General features: G+C 45.7%; 1 protein-coding gene across 1 annotated transcript in view; it reads right to left on the minus strand.

Moving 5' to 3' along the window:
* Positions 1-20,915, minus strand: part of LOC115459085 (E3 ubiquitin-protein ligase DCST1-like) — a 40,914-nt gene that overhangs the window by 11,144 nt on the left and 8,855 nt on the right. Inside the window, exons 4-8 of the mRNA XM_030188952.1 lie at positions 20,695-20,779; positions 1,946-2,071; positions 1,126-1,200; positions 332-460; positions 99-238 (exon numbers count right to left, since the gene is read on the minus strand). Of these exons, the coding sequence (XP_030044812.1) occupies positions 99-238; positions 332-460; positions 1,126-1,200; positions 1,946-2,071; positions 20,695-20,779 (555 nt within the window). The remainder of the gene's footprint in view (positions 1-98; positions 239-331; positions 461-1,125; positions 1,201-1,945; positions 2,072-20,694; positions 20,780-20,915) is intronic.

A 20,915-nucleotide genomic window follows, 5' to 3' on the forward strand; every position in this document is an offset into this window, starting at 1 on the left:
CAAACATCTAACTAGTGACAGCCAGGCCTTCCTTTACCCCATTATATGTATGAAGGCGCCTATACTGGGACGCCCTTCTGTCCTCTGCTGGTACTCACCACTAGGTCCTCCACAACCTTCCTGAAAGGGGCCATAGCCACTCTCCACATTTCTTTGGTGTGGTTGATCTGAAGTTCCACAGTGCAGCCGACACTTTTCACCACGCTATCCAAGTTCCTCTGTAGGTTGGTGATAGGACCTGGGGGACGGACAGGGTGCAAGACACTGTTATCCCCCTCAAATTCATTCACTGAGAAGCTCTGAGAGTATTCATGTGTCAATAGTCTCATACCAGCATAAATCGAAGCCAAAACATACATGAGCAGGTAAGCTCGCCCTTCCTTGCTCAGGACCTGTGGGATGAGTAGAAGGCTGGCACAACGGAAGTGCAAGGACAAACCACAGCCAACAGAAAAAATACCTGCAGAAGAATAGGCAGTCATATTAGGGATACCACCCCCACTGCAAACCTCACCAGAAGTGGAGGAGCAGCCTAGTGGTTAGTGCAGCGGACTTTGATCCTGAGGAACTGGGTTCGATTCCCACTGCAGCTCCTTGTGACTCTGGACAAGTCACTTAACCCTCCATTGCCCCTGGTACAAAATAAGTACCTGTATATACTATGTAAACCACTTTGAATGTAGTTGCAAAAACCTCAGAAAGGTAGTATATCAAGTCCCATTTCCCTTTCCCTATTTGAGATTCTACATGGAATGTTGCTAGTGGAGGAGTAGCCTAGTGGTTAGTGCAGCAGACTCTGATCCTGGAGAACTGGGTTCGATTCTCACTGCAGCTCCCTCTGACTCTGGGCAATTCACTCAACCCTCCATTGCCCCAGGTACAAATAAGTACCTGTATATACTATGTAAACCTCTTTGAATGTAGTTGCAAGAACCACAGAAAGGCGGTATATCAAATCCCATTCCCTTCCATACCAGGAGCACTGGCACCATCCTCCCTCAAAAGACCTCATCAGGAGCTGTGGTGTCATCATTCTCACTGCACTGAGAGTAGCTACACTGCCATCACTATCCATTCCTGTTGCATGGCATTTTTCCTTGCTGGAATAATCTTTCTGGTACTCACCAAACAGTCCATACAATAATCGAATCTTATGATTCTCATAAAGGCTCATTGGGTCAATCAAAACGTAGAAGAGACCTGCCAGGATAATAGAAGGAAAATAATGCACCCACTAGGACAAGCTCTGCATTACACTAAAAAGTTCCAAACAGCTGAGCCACAGACACCCCATCATCTAGAACCCCTCAACTTCAGATCCTGCAGCACACTGAACCCTGAATCCTAATCCCAACAGACACGACATCATTCTGAACCCTTCAGACTCTGCAACACACTGAGCCCCTGAATTCTAAACAACCCAACATAATCACCCCCACCATTCTGAATCCTTGAACCTCAGAACTCTGCAACACCTGAAACCCTGACTAATCCACACCCCATTCTGTATCCTTAGGCTGCTGACACTCCAATACATTGAAAAGCTAAATGGAGGGATAGTTTAATGGTTAGAGCAATGGGCTGAGAACCGGGGTGGGGGGGAGTGTAGTTCAAATCCTACTCTGATTCCTAGTGTGGACAAGTCACTTAACCCTCCATTGCCTCAGGTACAAACTTAGATTGTGAGTCCCTCCAGGGACAGGAAGATACCTTCTGTACCTGAATGTAACTTACCTAAAACTACAACTGAAAAAGGTGTGAGCCAAAAAGCAAATAAATCTGAAGTATCTTAAACTTCAGAATGCCCAAAGCCCAGATCTCCATTCACTAACCCCAAAGCCACAGGGTCCCTAAAATCACTGACCTGCAAACCATAAATGTCTCTGTCTGGAACAAGTCCCCACCCAGTATTGCATTCAACACTGCACTGGGTATTTATACTTACCAACGGCAATGAGACCCCCAAAACCAGCTCCCAGGAAGAACTTGCTCAAACGGAACTCAGTAGCACCACTCCAGAGGTAGTGAACACAGAAGGATGGCAACAGGAAGGTCAGAGCTCGCTTCAAACCTCCAGAAGCAGAAAAGAATGGTTACAATCTTAGAAGAGCTGCTTGGGAAGAAGTAAAGAGAGAGGTCACGCATGATGAGGGCAGGATAAGAAGCAGTGAAGAGGTCATTCATGATGTGTCCCTGATGACAGCTGGATAGGAAGGAGTGAAGAAGCCATGCATGATGTGTCCCTGATGAGAGCTGGATAGGAAGGAGTGAAGAAGCCATGCATGATGTGTCCCTGATGAGAGTTGGATAGGAAGGAGTGAAGAAGCCATGCATGATGTGTCCCTGATGAGAGCTGGATAGGAAGGAGTGAAGAGGTCATGCATGATGTGTCCCTGATGAGAGTTGGATAGGAAGGAGTGAAGAAGCCATGCATGATGTGTCCCTGATGAGAGCTGGATAGGAAGGAGTGAAGAGGTCATGCATGATGTGTCCCTGATGAGAGCTGGATAGGAAGGGGTGAAGAGGCCGTGCATGATGGGTCCCTGATGAGAGCACATAAATGGCAGGTCATTCCGAGCACATTTTCAGTAACAGTCTGACATTCAGCTACCAGAAAGAGATGAACACACACAAAAACATAAACACACATGTACAATTTACTTACTGGTGTTGGGTGCTTTTGCCTTTTTCTTACTTTTCCTTTTCTCCACATCTTCTTCATCCTTCTCCCTCTTGAGTAAAGCTTCTCTTTCAGCACCCAGCCTGCCCCGGCCCATAGCACAGGAGAGTCACTGCCCAGCACTGGCCACATGCAGGTCCAGTTGGAATGCCGGGGCTATGACATCACTTCCTGGTAGCACTGTTACCTCAGCAGAGGCTGTGCCCGGCGCAGGGACGGTTGTCACATCTGATCAGGTAATGTCTCCATTTTAGCCAATGCATCTTATGTAAGTAGAGGGCCCCTGGCAAACAGCGCCTCACACAGGCACCAGCAGCAGGACAGTGCCCCCTGTAGGAACACTTTCTTGGCCCCCCCCCCCCCCTGTAGCCAACAGGAACGCTGGAAGGACACATTGAGCCTGCTGTATACAGACTCTGGAAGTCTGACTTCACATCTCGCTAAGGAAACTCTTAAATAACCTCCATCAAATCAAATCTTATATACCGCTAAAATCCCCTTTTCAAGGTTCAGTGCAGTTTACATCATGGGTACAGCACAGGATGAGAACAGTCATTAATTTAGACAGCCAAGGGATACCAAATAGTAATGGTAAATCACATAAGTCTTTGGAAATAGAAAAGTTTTAGCCTCTTCCTAAAGCTAAGATCGCTATTATCTGACCTAATAAAAAGGGGTAAAGAATTCCATAACGAAACTCCTAATACAGGCAAGAGAGAGATAAAAAGCTGAAACCGAATTCCCTTACGAAACAGTCAGGATTAAATCAGTTGTTCTCTCAGTCTGTCGTGTTACATTAATTAGCAAGACAGATGCGAAGCCATATCAAATTTGAAAAACTAAACAGTTTCAAACCTGATTCTTTCAGCCATGGGAAGCCAGCGCAATTTAACACGACGAAACACTGCTATATCTGTTCAGTTAACATCAAAGTTAACACTTTCCCCATCTCAAAGGGAAACACATCCCGGGCTTTGAGCCCGCTATCAGTGGGAGTGAAATTTCATTGGGAAATAAGGAGAATCAATTTGAAAATCCAATCCACACGCATCATTTCCTCCCTGACCTAAAGACCACTCCCTCAATCTAGTGACAAGGGTCAAGGGTGTAATTTTTAGCTGGAGCAAGGCAGGGCAATTCTAAGAAAATTTACCCGTATAAATTATTTGGAATACTTTATGGGTAGAAAAGACAAAAGAAATCGAGAAAACACTGAAAGCACACAGAGTGGTGCATATAATGAAGCTAAGGTAAAAAGCAAAGCGAGATTCACTTTAAAACACTCGGTGTGAGGGTGTGAAGCTCCTTCCTCTCCCCACAGTCTGCACAAAGCCACAGGAGAATCTATTCAAAGGGGCAGAACCCCTGGCAAGAGTCCACTTTCATTCAGAAGGCTGGGAAGAATTTGCTAAACTTTATTTATTTATTACATTTGTACCCCGCGCTTTCCCACAGACAGCAGGCTCAATGCGGCTTACATAGTAAATAGAATTGCAAAGTCTTGAAGGAGAATATTACAAGTTGTAGTAAACATAGTAATAGTGGGGTTTTGAGGATATGTGAATTGAACATGGAGAGGTAAACAAAGATAGGGTGAGCAAAAGGAAAAGAGATTGGGAGGGGTAAGGAGTAGGAAGGATGGAGAGGAAAAGATTGAGGGATGAGCCTAAGGAGATTGAGAAACATGGTCTAAGGTATAATAATCGTCAGGACAGGAATCATGCGGGTGGGCTTAAAAAGTTAAGTCGGGTCATTAGGGTAAGCTTTCTTGAAGAGATGGGTCTTCAACATTTTTCTGAAGGGTAGATGGTCGTTGATTGTACGGATGGATCGTGGCAGAGCGTTCCAAAGCTGGCTGCCCAAAAAGGAGAAACTGGATGCATAGGAGGTCTTGTATATAATACCTTTGCAGTTGGGAAGGTGTAAATTGAGGGATTGTCTTTTTTGTGTATGCCTTGTAGAGCTATAGAAATGTTAAATAGTAGTAGCAGTAGTAAGTATGAGAAGACTATGATCTGTTTCTGGTTGGGAGGTCGATGAGGTTATTCATGTAGTTAGGAGATTCTCCATATATGATCTTATGAATCAGAGTGTGGACTTTAAAATTTATTCTTTCTCTGATGGGGAGCCAATGAAGCTTCTCTCGAAGAGGTGTTGCGCTATCGAATCTTGACTTGCCAAAGATAAATCTGGCTGCTGTGTTTTGGGTAGTCTGAAGTTTCTTCAGGATTAGGGTCTTACATCCTAAGAAAATACTGTTGCAGTAGTCTGCGTATTGTGAAGAGGTAGGGAACTACAAGGTCCAGAATGCACTGCAGCAGCAAGAGAATCAGAGTCAGGGGGAGGACTCTAGGCAGGAGAGGAAAGAAGGCCATGGGGAAAGCACAAAGGTTGTCAATATTTAATTGCATGCAAGTAAAAGTGAAGTGGTGGGAAATGCAGCCTCCAGAATATCTGGGGAACTTTGGGGTATTGGTGATAATGTGGAGGGAAGGCTTTATTGTGGAACTGTAGTTGCTTACATGCCTTCTTTTCAGTTTCTGAAGGAAAGGACACCAGAGGATCCTGTATGTCTGTCCCCTAGACATGTGACAAATGAACCTTAAGGAGCTGCAAAAGAAGATGCAACCTGAGACTAAACTGAAAGTCTATGACCCAGCTACAGACCCCAGGCTGAAGGATAATTCAAGGGGCAGAGTTGACAATCATGTCAAGTGGTTCAAGAAACCGAAAGCTTATAAACCACTGGGAGAGCTCTTGGCCTCGGGCTTCAAAGCAAAGAAGAGAAAGAGCAGAATTGCAGAGGACAGCCAGCTGAAGAAGTTCCTGCGAAGCGTGGGCGGCTTTTTCTCTGGGCTCTTGCTGGTCTCCATCTATACGGCTATCATCATATTTGTGAAGAGTTACAACATCTGGTACTGCTTGATCACCACCATCACTCTGGCCACTTTTGTCAGCCTTGGCATGGGCTTCTCCATCAAGGTCCGCTCCGTCGTCTTGCTTATGCTGCCACAGTTCTTCTCCAGTAAGTTGCACCACAGGACATCGCCGCAAAGGTCTGGCATGGTTAGGCTCACTCATCTCTGTTCTGTCTCGCCTGAGGATTGTTCTACAGTCCCTAACCTATGAAGCTCTTGGAGACAGAGATGAAAATCCTCCTGCCCTTTCTTTCACTCTTTCACTGAACATTGAAATCTCTCTGGATGGTGCAGCTGATGGCAAAATTCTGGTTCCTGAGTGCACTAGACATGTCTTATGTCTTTTCACAATACAGCAAGGGAACCCTATAACCTTTGAAAAGCCCTGTGCAGCTGCAGAGTCAAAGGGGGTTAGCTGCCTTGTGAGGGGAAGTGCCCAGCAGGTCATCAGGTGATTGACCTCCTCAGCCTCAGGATGCCTGATTGACTGTACTTTTCCTTTAATGTTCTAGCTGTTGCTTGCTCTAATGTAATGGGTGCCAGAGTCTGATTCTCCTCCATACAGAAGAGAGATCTATGTGCACCAGAAAAAAATAAACTGATTGTACAGTTTGAGTCAGACCCATGAAAGCTGTGGTTGTGTTATCATAGCAGTATCCCTTAACATACAATGACTTCTTCTGGTAATACGAGCAATACGGCATTTGCCGTGTTTAAGATATTTATGGATTGTTGTCGCTTTGCAGATGAAGGCCGGACTTTTATCCTGCTGTCGATCCTCACATTGGCCGTGGAAGGACCTCTTAGCAACATCCTGGAGAACTTCAGCCGTTGTGCTGCCACCGTGTCCTGCGGAGCAGAACTGGCCTTGAACCAAACTGCAGATCTCATGCAACGAGCCAAAGAACCGCTTCTGAGTAAGATGCAAATCTCTGATTTTTGCACACCCACCTTTTTACCCCTGGGGAGGGACAAGATTAGAGGTGGGAGTCATCAGAGGACGTCACACAAACTTAGGTAAATGCCTCTCTGAGGAGTAACACAAAATATGCAGGTGAAATAATGCTTGTGAAAGTCACTTGATCCTCCATTGCCCCAGCTGCAAAATAAGCACCTGCATGCTTTGATTATAACCACACAATGGCAGTATATCAAATCCCATCCCGTTGGGAAAATCTTGGATTGCACCATCATGTGAATACGTTCCTGGCTGAGGTAAGGCTGGAAACTTATTTTGCCAGCGATGACGCTATCAGGCTTATTTTCGAAAGAGAAAGGCGCCCATCTTTCGACACAAATCAGAAGATGGGCGTCCTTCTCACAGGGTTGCCCAAATTGGCATAATCGAAAGCCGATTTTGGACATCCTCAACTGCTTTCCGTCGTGGGGATGACCAGAGTTCACGGCGGCGTGTTGGAATCATAGCGGAGGTGGGACTGGGGTGTGCTTAACACATTTGGTCGTTTCTGAGATGGGCGTCCTCGGTTTCCATTATCGACGAAAATCGGGGATGACCATCTCTAAGGTTGACCTAAATTTCGCGATTTGGGTGTCCCCGACCATATTATCGAAATAAAAGATGGACGCCCATCTTGTTTCGACAATACAGGTTTCCCCGCCCCTTCGCCGGGACGTCCTGTGAAGAAGTCCTCAGGAAAACTTGGGTGCCCCTTTCAATTATGCCCTTCTAAGGGTCTTCAGGACTAAAGAAACTGGGGAAATAAGAAAGGCAGCCTAAATATCCCCCCCTACCCACCACCAACATCACCCCTGCAGCTACATGCCTGAGGGAGGAACCTTCAGTGCAACAAAGTAGGAAGACAACCCAGCAAGTAATGTAACATCAATTTAAGTTCCCCCTCCCATGCCAGACAAACTATCAAGACAAAGACTGGGAGGGAAAAAAAGGGCAGAAGACAGTGAAAGAGAAGGATCTTAAGATCACACCATAACCTAACTTGGAAACTTTCTTCTGCCATCACAGGTGCACTCGAGAAAATTAAGAAGATGGCTCGGAAGGCTAAGGCTGTGGCTGACTCTGTTGGCAAATTCTTTAAATCGGTTTACGATGCAATCAAACACATAGGTAAGGATAAATTATCCAAAAGTCCTCCCAATCACCACCACCAATCTATCTGTAAACAACAAATAAACAATCCCAAGACAAGCAAAAGAGCAGATATGCAACCACAACCCGCCGACAGTCGGATAGAGGAGTGAGGGACAGATACACAACCCCGACCCACTGACAGACAGACAGTGATGAACAAATACAGAACCCAACCCAATGACAGAGGGATAAGGGAAATATATACACAACTCTGATCCACTGACAGTCAGAGGGGCTGAGTGAGGACACAACAGCTGCCAAATGGTTTAGACCAGAATAGCTTTGGAGATCTGCGTTAATGTGGTTTCTTTCTGCAGGTCGAACCCTTCAGAATGTTTGGTACTGGCTTACACAGATCGGACAGGTCTGTAACAACGATCTGGGATCACCCTACAGGAAGTGCATCAAAGTCTTTGAGGATGCTAAAGACAACTGCTTGAAGGCCATACCTTTTTTATTTTTCCTGTGCTACATCGTAGACCTTTTCAAACCCTTGTGTGGTCTTGCTAAAAGTAGGTACCATGGCCTTCAGTTGACTCATAAAGTCTCTCTCCAAGGGCCCAAGCAAAACCCTGGCAGGGAGGGGCAGGGGGACTCCTCCAAGATGTGGGTTATCTTTGTTTTTCCTTTTTACCATGCATGACTAGTTGGGGTGGGGGGCAGAGGTTCTGCTCCATCCAGCACAATGTTCAGATGCATTTGACCGATTATCAGCCTCATTTTGGGCAGAGGCCTGTTCTGAAAGAGCCAGCCCTGGGGGTGGGGAACTGATTTAGGTTACTTGTAGGGATACTTTTCACACTCTCTATGAAGCCTGTGTGGGTAGAATTAGCTAGAAAATGCTCTCTTCCCCCCAACCTCAGAACACCCACAGGAGCAGCCCCTCTTAATATGACTAAAGGTGCACTTTTGGGTGGGGGAGGATGATCTTAAGACCGTCGATTAATGGGGATGAAACGCTTTTACCCACATAAACCACTTGGAAAATTGCCCTAGCAGCTTCACTTCCTTTAGCAGTTTTCTCCAAGCGTCTTCTCTCCAAATGACTTTCTCAATTTTCTTTCACAGTCATCCTGCTTTTTTGCATCATTCCAAGTTACGTGGGCAACTTCCTCAGAGCCCGTGTAGCTGATCGTAAGTGCAGCCCCTTAAATGACCGAATCCAGAGAAATGACCAGCAGGGCAGTGCGGCAAGTGTAGAGGGCCGGAAGGCCACAGATTGCAAAGCGAGAACAGCAATGACAGCAGCATATTGCATAGTCTTCTCCATGAGCAGAAGGGCAGTGCAAAGCCATCCATACAGCACATTCCTTTCTGTACAGCAGCAACCATACAGTACATAAGTATTGCCACACTGGGACAGACCAAAGGTCCATCAAGCCCAGCATCCTGTTTCCAACAGTGGCCAATCCAGGTCACAAATACCTGGCAAGATCCTGAAATAGTTCAATACATTCTATGCTGCTTATCCCAGAAATAAGCAGTGGATTTTCCCCAAGTCCATTTTAATAATGGCTTATGGACTTTTCCTTTAGGAAGCCATCCAGACCTTTTTTTTAAACCCCGCTAACCACCTTTACCACATTCTCTGGCAACAAATTCCAGAATTTAATTACATGTCAAGTGAAGAAATTTACTACTTTGTAGCTTCATTGCATGCCCCCTACTCCTAGTGCAACATGCATGCAGTACTCGAGAGCAGTGTGCATCGTATGTACAATAGACTAGAGCAGTACACAGCCTACATAGGCAACCTTTGGTAATTCATGCACATACCTTACTCTGCTGTAAACCTGTGAAAGCAGGCTGGTAGAAATGTAGTCACAGTGCTAGCATGGTTTAAAAATTGCTTCTATTTGCTAACAGCCTGAAGGTGTGATTTTCTGCTTTTTTCGTGTCCATCTCCTCTTTCTCCTTCCCCTTTACCTGCTGCTCTAGCGGTCATCAGGGTGCTCAAGAGAGTTGGGAAGGAATTTGAGTTCAACATAACATCCCAGCACAAGTTTGAAGTGCGTTTCAACTCCTCCAAGACTCTCTCCCAGGTGGCGTTTGATATCATGGAAGATATTGAGATGCAGCTGACCCCATTCCGAGAATTCCTGGCCATGTTTGCCTACTTTGCCACCTTCATCATTCTCTACATGTACCTTCAGTGAGTGGCAGCGAGGGAAGAGGCCGGAGGAGCAGGCTCATTCTCACAGCAGTTCAACCTGTAGCCTATCGTAACTGGAAAGTCCTAGTAATGTCTTTAGTGGAACTGCCAACAGGTAGCGGCTCACCGGGGACAGGCTGGACCACCAATACAACTATTACCACTTTCATTTATTATTCCCATAGATGCTTCTAGAAACATACTGTAATGCTGCCCTCTGGACATGTCTGCATGTCTACTTCGGTCTTAGTGTATTTACAAATACTACGTGAATTGGGGCTAAATTACATATCAGACCGTCATCCCTCTAATGGAAAAATAACTAGTTAAATAAGCCCAGTCCTGGAACAATAGATATCGATCATTGCCCCGGTCCACAAGAAACATATGAAATCAGCTTGTTTTCTTTAAAAGTCCTTCATATATTGGCAACGTTTTTTCAAATTTCTAAATTACGTACCTAGCTTGATATTAGGGTTCCGTTGCTTGTTCGGAAAACACGGAATCAGGCTTCAAACGGAAGAAGAGAAATGAGCAAGTGATACGATTGTGAATGAATTTTAACAAGCGCTTTCACTAAGCACTAAGCATGGAAACTGGTGCTTTCAAGCCTGAGTCCCTGTAAGTTATATTTTCCGAACAAGCATCAGGACCCTAATATCAAGCTAAGTGCATAATTTAGAAATTTTGGAGAACATTTAAAGTACAAGCTGATTTGATGTTTCGATATCTATTGTTCCAGTTACAAGACTGGATCAGGCTTTAGATTCTGAGCACTTTCACCACAATTATTTAATTGGTTTATTTACACGCATATGGTATATAAGCATCAGTATAAAAGAACATCAAATCTTAAAACTGAAGACAACGCAGTTTTCTTTACAATTATAAAGCATATAACTAAAATCGCAACACTCCTACTGATAATTAGAAGTACAATGTCATTTCCCCCCAAAATGGGCTGGTTGTTGGATTTAGCATTGCCCATGGAAGAATCGAAGCTGAAGGCGAGAAGCCTGAAATAGTCTGGGACACACATGAGACTGGCAGAGGGCAGCGGTAAGAGCTGGGCTGAGATATGAGGCCAGGGAATCCCTTGGGTTCATCTGCCTCAGGTGGAAGAATTGTAACTGGACAAACTGGATAGGGAAGATGGTTTTTTTCCTTTCAGCATGCTCTGCGTTACAAATCCCTGAGGATGTGCAGCTTATTAGCTATCCCTACTCGGTAGTAACTAATCCTTCCTGCACTTCCCAGTTACATCATTAAAACCACAGCAGAAAATTGATGATGTCATATGAGCACTACGGCAGTGATTCCCAAACCTGTCCTGTGGGGGACCCCCCCCCCCCAACCTGTCAGGTTTTTAGGATAACAAATGCAGAGTGGAAGAAAATCCAATCCAAGAAACCAGTCCGAACTCACGGAATGAGAACTCCAAATAGACTTTAGTAGGACCCTACACGGTCCGTGTTTCGGCTATAAAGCCTTCATCAGGGGTCGATATGCTGATGTTCTATTGGGCATATGGAGTTGTATTAGTTTGCAGTGATCGCCAGTTACTACTATCTCTGTCTCTGATTTTGACTTAGTGTTATTTTCAGTGCTCCAGTAGTATCATATGCTCAACAGAACATCAGCATATCGACCCCTGATGAAGACTGGTTTCTTGGATTGGATTTCCTTCCACTGTGCATTTGTTTTCCTTGTTGGATTTGTGGAAGGTGTGAACCCCTTCTTTTTTCTTCAGAGGTTTTTAGGATATCCACAATGACTCCCTTCCATTGTATGCTAATTTCTCTCATGCATATTCATTGTGGATATCTAAACACCTGACTGGTGGGAGGTCCTTCAGGACAGGGTAGAAGAGTAGCTGCTGAAGTCATAGAAGCCAACTTTTCAAAATGAATTGGGGTGTGGATGCTCTCAAATTTGGGGGTGCTCAAACAGCTGCAGCTCCCACAGAGCTGGCTGGCACTTATAGCTGAAGTCAAAGATCTGGAGTCCCAAATGTGGCTTTCATTCCCAGTAATCCCACTAAGCTGTGGGGGGCTCCCAGCTTGTTTCCACGTAATCCTCCTCTCTCTGTTCCACTTGGATTAAATGAAATGGACTAATTCCTCATACTTTATTTTTGCAGCTGCCTGGCCCAGGTTGTCCCCCCTGTTCCCCAGATCATCACTTTTATCCAGTGAAAGTTTGTCAGCTCCTCGTAAGCACTTTTCTTTCAGTTTTACCCACTTTTTGCGGACGCTGTTTTTTCCCCATGCAGGGCACTTTGGTACCGCAACAAATACCTCTTGGAAGATAACTTTGACAACGTTTACATCACTAGACGCTTCATTGAAATAGATGTAATGAGGGCAAAAATGGGCAAACCCACCGTCCTCCCATTACAAGACAGCGAGAGCCGCAAATATATCCAACCATGTGAGTAGACCATGGTACACTCAGTGTTTTAAAACAGGAGCATGGAGCAAGAGCTGGTTCTGTGTGATCTCAAGAGCAGGGACAGACAGAATTATTATCCGGGCTATAAATTAGCTAGCAATGCAGGACAAACCTTTCTCCTCAGTGACAGTTACCTCACAGTGCTACGGACCAGGAGGCTCTAGGTTCTCCATCAGACATATGCAGAACTAGAACCTTCTAGATTCTCCAGCAGATTATAGTTTATCCATCAGCAGGGCTGGCAAGTCAGGTAAGTGTGACGGGGGGGGCGGGGGGGGGGGCGACTTTTCAGGGGCACCTCACTCACCAGGCTTACTGCAGTGACAGACCCACCTCTTCTGACAGGGGGCACAGAAAGGGGGAGGTGGTGGCAGTAGAGGACCCAGGAAGGGAAAAGGTTGCAGCGGTGACAGCAGGCAATGGCGAGAGGCCTGGGGACAGGGAGCGCAAGTACGTTTGAGAATGAAAGACTAGTAAATATGGTCTGTCATTCTCAACAGTGCATAGCTGGAGTGGGGGCATTAGCAGGCTCTATTTATTTATGTATTGGGATTTATTAACCACCTTTAATGAAGAGATTTACCCAAGGCAGGTATAGATGAGTGGTACAGAGTCAGTTAGCTAAACTCAAGGCAAGTTTGTTGTATAGTTAAGCAAGAGATAAGGAGCTGATCTAACTTACATTGTGTGTAGCAAGCTAGTCCAGTTGCAGAATGAGTGTAGAGTCAGTCACCCTATGTATAAAAGGCTTGGGGGAAGAGCCAGGCTTTCACCTGCTTCCTGCAGTAGAGGTAGTCTCGAGTTATACGTAGCCCCTCTGGGAGTAAATTCCAGAGCGTGGGGGTATACCACAGTTCTTTTTAGTGTTGTTCGCAGCTTCCTTTCCATAAGAGAGAAGATAACAATTTTAGCGCCCCCCTTCAATGAGGCCTGTACTCACTCCTTTTACAATCTTTGCTGGGCAGGAATCAAGAGGGAAGGTTGTAGGCCATAGATCTTTCAGGATATGTTCAAGAGCTTCCTCTTGGTTGAATGAGTCCCAGAGCTTTGATTGGATTGTCTGTAGATCCTGGTGGAGACCTTTAGCTCCATCCCTGTTCATCAGGGATCTGCAGCCTGAGGTTCTAGGCTCTCCATCAGATATGTGCAGCATTATATTATTCTAGATTCTTCATCAAAGTAGAGTTTGTAGTCCTAGACCATCCTGAAGATGGTCTAAAATTCAGATTGCCAAATACTGAAGATTATAGTCACTTGCAACAGATTGCTTTAATCTCTCTCTCTGATGTGATTTATTCTTCCATACTGCACAGGCTCCCTATTTATGTCCCAATCTGAATCGAGAGGTTACACTTTTTCCATGGTCAATGTCTTCCGCCATTTCCTGCTCATTGTCTTCCTCATCCTCATGGATTATGTCATCTTCTGGATTTTGGACATGATCCGCTATTTATTGCATGGAGAAATTATTGCAAGAGGTAAGCATCCTTCCTGATTTGAGACACGTTGCTACTATTGGGTTTCTGCCAGGTACTTGTGACCTGGCTTGGCCACTGTTTGGAAAACAGGATACTGGGTTAAATGGACCGTTGGTCTGACACAGTATGGATTTTCTTATGTTCATCAGCATCATGACCATCACTTCCAAGCGCTGTGTCCTGCGAGCCCAATGTTACGAATGTAGTGGACATGCCAAGAGCTGACACCTCCTGAGATGAAAAATAAAGAAAAAGACTCCGCCCTCCCCCTCACCACACCTCCAGCTGACTAATGGCTTGTCTCCCACCCTCCCTGTCCTCCACCCTTTTAAAACCAGATTTTCACTGAGACCTTCAAAGAAAGTGGGAGGTGGGGGGTGTCTCACTGCTTAGAGTCAAGTATCGCCTTTATGTTCAAATTCAGTCCTGCTTGATATGTCCAAATGTGATCCTGAAAATCTCTGTGAACAAATTTTGAAGGTTTCTGCTCTGTGTTGACAACCCCACTTAAGCTTCTACTCATGAACGCGCACTCTAGAAATGCATTTTGTTATAGCTAATCAGGATGGGAAAGCAGGACCAGAGTCTTTCCCTGTGTGGTTAGAATTAGCTTCTGGAAATATAAGGCTTCTTCTCCCCCTTTCATGGTCTCTGGAAATGGCTCTTAGCAGGAGAGCTGGACTCCAAGACCTTCAGCAGCTTGTCTGTACCGGAGATGATGTTTCTCTGGTTCTTAGTGGAACTTGTCCTATCACTCTGCTGGTCTCACATGTTTCAGCAAAGAATCACCCTGGGTTACTCCCCTTCCTCAGAAAGGCAGCATCAGGACCAGAGGCCAGGACCCCCCTCCCCCCACCCGACACCCAGAGCGACCGTGTCTTCTGTTCTTTCTGCAGCACCTGTCACAGTTTCTGTCGCCATCAATGGGACAGGTTACAGCAGTGAGATCTACAGCAACGTTGTGTCCGCATTCGATGCCCTGCAGAGGGGAAACATCAGTGTCGTCTCAAAAAAATGCCAGTTAAACCCCTCAGAGCCAGATTACAATGGCTATTTAATTATAGGTAAGGATTTGTGCAGTGTTTCAAAAATGAGTTCTTCAAGAGATATAGGTTATATCACTAAGCACGGAAAGTGAACAGCTCCGGCTATATTTATATCGCTTGCTAGTAGAGAAATACATGCATCAGGTGTGCCAAATTCCACTTATGGGTGAAAGGACAATCAGAAAGAGGAGCTAAGCTTAAGGGGCAAGCCCGGGGGCTCAAGAGCCATGCCGTGCATGGCCTGTCAGTTACCAGGTCAGGTTTCCATTTCCAGGGTCAGATGAGGATGCTACAGAGGTGAAACTCGGTCTCTGGATACCAGGGAAGTGTTCTCATCCATTGCTCAATGACAACAGCCAGTGGTTAAACCCATGGTACACAGGTACCGGGTTCTGTGACAGCTGGATTACAGAGAGATGAGGTGAAGGAATAAAAATTCCAGCTCACGACAGCACAGTAATATTTGCCGTCTTGTTCTGACTGGGCTGTGAGCTCAGAGGAACAGAAGGAGCTGCCATGTCTGAACTGGAAGGGAAAAAGGTTGTGAGGTCCATTTCTGAAGCTGAGCATTCTAGCTAGGCCGGGATGACGTGGCAAAGACTTTTTTTATTCTATAACTTATTAACTTAGCAAGGAGGAACTGAGCTGGCAATTTAAGGTGTCTGTACTGGTCAATGTGCATCAATCTGGCTCTATGGAGTACAGGAGTAGCCTAATGGGTAGTGCATTGGCTTTGACAACTGGGTTCAAGTCCTACTGCAACTCCTTCTGATTTTGGACAAATCACTTAACCCTCCATTGCCCCAGCTACAAAATAAGTATCTGTATATAGTATGAAAACCACTTTGATTGTAACCACAGAAAGGCAGTATATCAAATCCCATCCCCTTTACCTTTGCTCCACAGGACTGATGTATGGCTTAGTCTTTTTCATCACAGTCTTTGGCACCTACATCACCAGGCTCCAGCGAGTCATTTGTGCATCCTATTATCCATCCAGGGAGCAGGTAAGGAGGAAGCAACTGTCACCAATCAACAGCACTTCTTTTCTCAAAACATTATTGATTCACGTTCGTTTCCCAGCTCCACGTTTCAAACTATTCCAGGCTCAATGACAGCACCCCAGTGGATATCTGTAAACTGAGGCCTACCTTAGTTTAGGAGCTCCACAACCCCTTGTTTGTTTCTGCAGAGAAGTTAGCCCAGCCCAGGGCCTGGAGAAGATTCTGCTGCCCTCCGTCAGCTCAGCAGCAAAGTCAATCTCCACCATGTCTCTATTACAAACTAGTCAAGGAATGCTTTCAAGAGACCAGTCACTATTCTGCAGTAGTCAGTCTAGTTAGTCCTGATCCAGCCACCATTAGAAAGGGCACTGGTAATAAGCTAGGGAAACTTTCAATGAGATCACACTCTTGAAATGGGAGGCACGGCCCAGGACGTTTCTGTGAAATGTTCATTTCAGTTGACTAGGATGCACCAGTGAAACAAAGTACTTTGTGGGAGCCTTAACTAAATCTCCTCCTTTTCCTAAAAAAACAAACCAAAACCCATATAGATTTACAGCAAATAAAGACCATCTGTACCAACTACTAATCTCTACTCTTCCTTCTTCTCCCTCAGAGATTCTCTGTGCTTGTCCCAGGGTTTGTTGAATTCAGATACAGTCGTCTGTACCAGCTGCACATTTTATGTATCTCACAGTATTTCCTTAGATTATTCCTGAATCTTTCCCTTTTAACCTTCAACCTGTGCCCCCTTGTTCCAGAGCTTTCTTTCAGTGGAAAGTGGCCTGCCTCCTGTGCGTTTAGAACCAGGACATATCTCCCCCTCTTCTGCCTTTAGTCCTGCCTTTCCAGCCATTTTTGCCTCTGTGGCAGTGCTGTAACCCTACAGTTGTGGCTCAGCATTTCACCCTTGGTGTAAATCCTTTTCTTCAGCCCCCAAGAAGCAGTAATTCACAGGCTGAAGGAAATAGCAGGTTCTTCTGAACTCTAATAGGTGCAGAGTTTGATCGGAGTGGAGGAGTGGCCTAGTGGTTAGGGTGGTGGACTTTGGTCCTGAGGAACTGAGTTGATTCCCACTTCAGGCACAGGCAGCTCTTTGTGACTCTGGGCAAGTCACTTAACCCCTCCATTGCCCCAGGTACAAATAAGTACCTGTATACAATATGTAAGCCAAATTGAGCCTGCCATGAGTGGGAAAGCGTGGGGTACAAATGTAACAAAAAAAAAATAGTTGGCACTTTGAGTGGTACCCAAGTTTCCTTCCCCATGGGGCGTTCAGTCCTGCCTCTCCAGAACTTCCAGCCCTTGATAGCTTATCAGACCCAAAAATTAGATTCTGTAGCCAAGTATTGTTTTCTTACACTACACTAACTCTTTCCCCAGGAACGAATTATTTTTTTATATAATAATATAATCACCAAGCGAATGTCGATGACAACAGCTCTAATGAAAACTATCAGAAGGAAGTCGGAAGATGAGGGTCATACCAACATCATACTGATCCTGGCAACAAAGTAAGATCGTCTTTTCATAAATATGTCACACAAGTCTTTCCAAGCTGCTGCCTCCCAGAGCACTAGGAGCAGGGCTTTTTTTGAGGGGGTACTTGGGGGTACTGAATACTGGCACCTTTTCCATTGTCTGCTAAAATTGACCCACGTTCCCCAAGTTTTAATGAAAGAGCTCAGGCTCTACACACCAATTCTGCCTCATCATAGATTCTGTGACTGGTTGCAGGGGGCCTGGCTATTGTGGGGTGGGTCCCTCAGTAATCACCCCACCCCTGAAGGGTGATCTGGCATTTGACTACCTTTTCCATTGTCTGCTAAAGTTGACCCATGGTCCCTGAGTTTTAATGAAAGAGCTCAGGCTCTACACACCAATTCTGCCTTGTCATAGATTCTGTGACTGGTTGCAGGGGACCTGGGTCCCTCAGTGATCACCCCACCCCTGAAGGGTGGCCTGGCATTTGAGTACTGGTACCTTTTCCATTGTCTGCTAAAATTGACCCATGGTCCCTGAGTTTTAATGAAAGAGCTCAGGCCCTACACACCAATTCTGCTTTGTCATAGATTCTGTGACTGGTTGCAGGGGGGCTGGCTATTATGTGGTGGGTCCCTCAGTGATCAACCTACTCCTGAAGGATGGCCTAGCATTTGAGTACCGGCACCTTTTTTGCTCGACTTCTCTTCACCACATTGAACTCTCTCCTCAAGGTGCCCCCTCCCCCAACTCCCCCTTCATTATCTCCTCAGACCCTTGCTGAATTCTTTCACAACAAGGTTCAAAAGATAAACCTTGCTTTCTCTACCTCACCAGCTCTCCCTCCACTAGTCCGTTCCCCTCTCTCTCCTTCCCCTCATTCCCTTTCCTCCTTTCCTGAAGTTACTATTGAGGAAACTACACTTCTCCTTTCTTCCTCAAAATGTACCACCTGTTCCTCTGATCCCATTCCCACCCACCTTCTTAATGCCATCTCTCCTACTCTTATTCCTTTTATCTGTCACATTCTCAACCTCTCACTTTCCACTGCGACTGTCCCTGCTTCCTTTAAACATGCTGTGGTCACACCTCTCCTTAAGAAGCCTTCACTTGACCCTACTTGTCCCTCTAATTACCGACCCATCTCCCTCCTTCCTTTTCTCTCCAAATTACTTGAGCGTGCTGTTCACCGCCGCTGCCTTGATTTTCTCTCCTCACATGCTATTCTTGACCCATTACAATCTGGTTTTCGCCCTCTCCACTCAACCGAAACTGCGCTTACTAAAGTCTCCAATGACCTATTACTGGCTAAATCCAGAGGTCAATATTCCATCCTCATTCTTCTTGATCTTTCCGCTGCTTTTGACACTGTCGATCACAGCATACTTCTCGATACCCTGTCCTCACTTGGATTCCAGGGCTCTGTCCTTTCCTGGTTCTCTTCCTACCTCTCCCTCCGCACCTTTAGTGTTCACTCTGGTGGATCCTCTTCTACTTCTATCCCTCTGCCTGTCGGCGTACCTCAGGGTTCTGTTCTTGGTCCCCTCCTCTTTTCTATCTACACTTCTTCCCTTGGTTCATTAATCTCATCCCATGGCTTTTCCTACCACCTCTATGCTGATGACTCCCAAATCTACCTTTCTACCCCTGATATCTCACCTTGCATCCAAACCAAAGTTTCAGCGTGCTTGTCTGACATTGCTGCCTGGATGTCTCAACGCCACCTGAAATTAAATATGACCAAAACCGAGCTTCTCATTTTCCCCCCCAAACCCACCTCCCCGCTCCCCCCGTTTTCTATTTCTGTTGATGGCTCTCTCATTCTCCCTGTCTCCTCAGCTCGAAACCTTGGGGTCATCTTTGACTCTTCTCTCTCCTTCTCTGCTCATATCCAGCAGACCGCCAAGATCTGTCGTTTCTTTCTTTACAACATCCGTAAAATCCGCCCCTTTCTTTCCGAGCACTCTACCAAAACCCTCATCCACACCCTTGTCACCTCTCGTTTAGACTACTGCAATCTGCTTCTTGCTGGCCTCCCACTTAGTCACCTCTCCCCTCTCCAGTCGGTTCAAAACTCTGCTGCCCGTCTCATCTTCCGCCAGGGTCGCTTTACTCATACTACCCCTCTCCTCAAGACCCTTCACTGGCTCCCTATCCGTTTTCGCATCCTGTTCAAACTTCTTCTACTAACCTATAAATGTATTCACTCTGCTGCTCCCCAGTATCTCTCCACACTCGTCCTTCCCTACACCCCTTCCCGTGCACTCCGCTCCATGGATAAATCCTTCTTATCTGTTCCCTTCTCCACTACTTCCAACTCCAGACTTCGCGCCTTCTATCTCGCTGCACCCTACGCCTGGAATAAACTTCCTGAGCCCCTACGTCTTGCCCCATCCTTGGCCACCTTTAAATCTAGACTGAAAACCCACCTCTTTAACATTGCTTTTGACTCGTAACCACTTGTAACCACTCGCCTCCACCTACCTTCCTTCCCGTTCACATTAATTGATTTGATTTGCTTACTTTATTTATTTTTTGTCTATTAGATTGTAAGCTCTTTGAGCAGGGACTGTCTTTCTTCTATGTTTGTACAGCGCTGCGTATGCCTTGTAGCGCTATAGAAATGCTAAATAGTAGTAGTAGTAGTAGAAAAAATGCACTGACTAGGAGATGCAAACTGTGGTAGCCAACCAGCTATCAATGCACTTGGGGTAGGAGCTCTGTCCACTGCTGCTTCTCTGGTTGCTCAAAGATGCCTATGCATCTTCAGGCAGCTAGTGCACAGGGTACTGTATGAAGCAGAGGTGTTCTTCCAGGTCACTACAGTTTGGAGGGTTCTATGCTCAAAAGTATAAAGAGCCCAAAAGCCCCTCTCCCCAGGGTTTCTTTTCCTTCCACCAAGTTCAGTGCTTGCTAGAACCTCATTTTTCCAATTGGGGAATGTCAGAAATTGGAATTTCCAATCTAATACTACTACTTAACATTTCTAGAGCGCTACTAGGGTTACGCAGCGCTGTACAAATTAACAATTAAAGACGGTCCCTGCTCAGAAGAGCTTACAATCTAAAGGACGAAATGTCAAGTTGGGGTAGTTAAGATTTCCTGAGAAGAGGTGTAGTGATTAGGTGCCGAAGGTGACATTGAAGAGGTGGGCTTTGAGCATTGATTCTACCACATATCAGCCATTTTGTCTCCCTTCAGTGGAAGTAATTGGGAGACATCATTTACACTCCATCATTACAGGTCAAACACCATTACAGTTCAGCCTAAAGTGACTCCCCTGCAGGTTCCAAATACATTAGTGGAAACACCTCTTTTCCTCACTCCATAACCATCAGTCAGAACAGACTTTGCAACCGTTTCTATAGCTTACCACTAGATGTCTGTTCGCTTTTGAACCCATGCAGGACTCCAGGCTCCAGTTTCCAATTAATTTGCCCCTTCTTCCCTCCCCATTTCTAGATTCCCACTCTTTCGATGGCTTGCAAACTATTTTGGAGTCCACGAGCAGTTCTGCATGGCCTGTGGAACGATCTGTAAGAAAAGCATGACTGAAACGTTTGTCTCCTGCATCACCCCTGGATGTAAAGGTAT

Source organism: Microcaecilia unicolor, unplaced genomic scaffold, assembly GCF_901765095.1.
Source record: "Microcaecilia unicolor unplaced genomic scaffold, aMicUni1.1, whole genome shotgun sequence".
In the NCBI taxonomy this organism is placed as follows: Eukaryota; Metazoa; Chordata; class Amphibia; order Gymnophiona; family Siphonopidae; genus Microcaecilia; species Microcaecilia unicolor.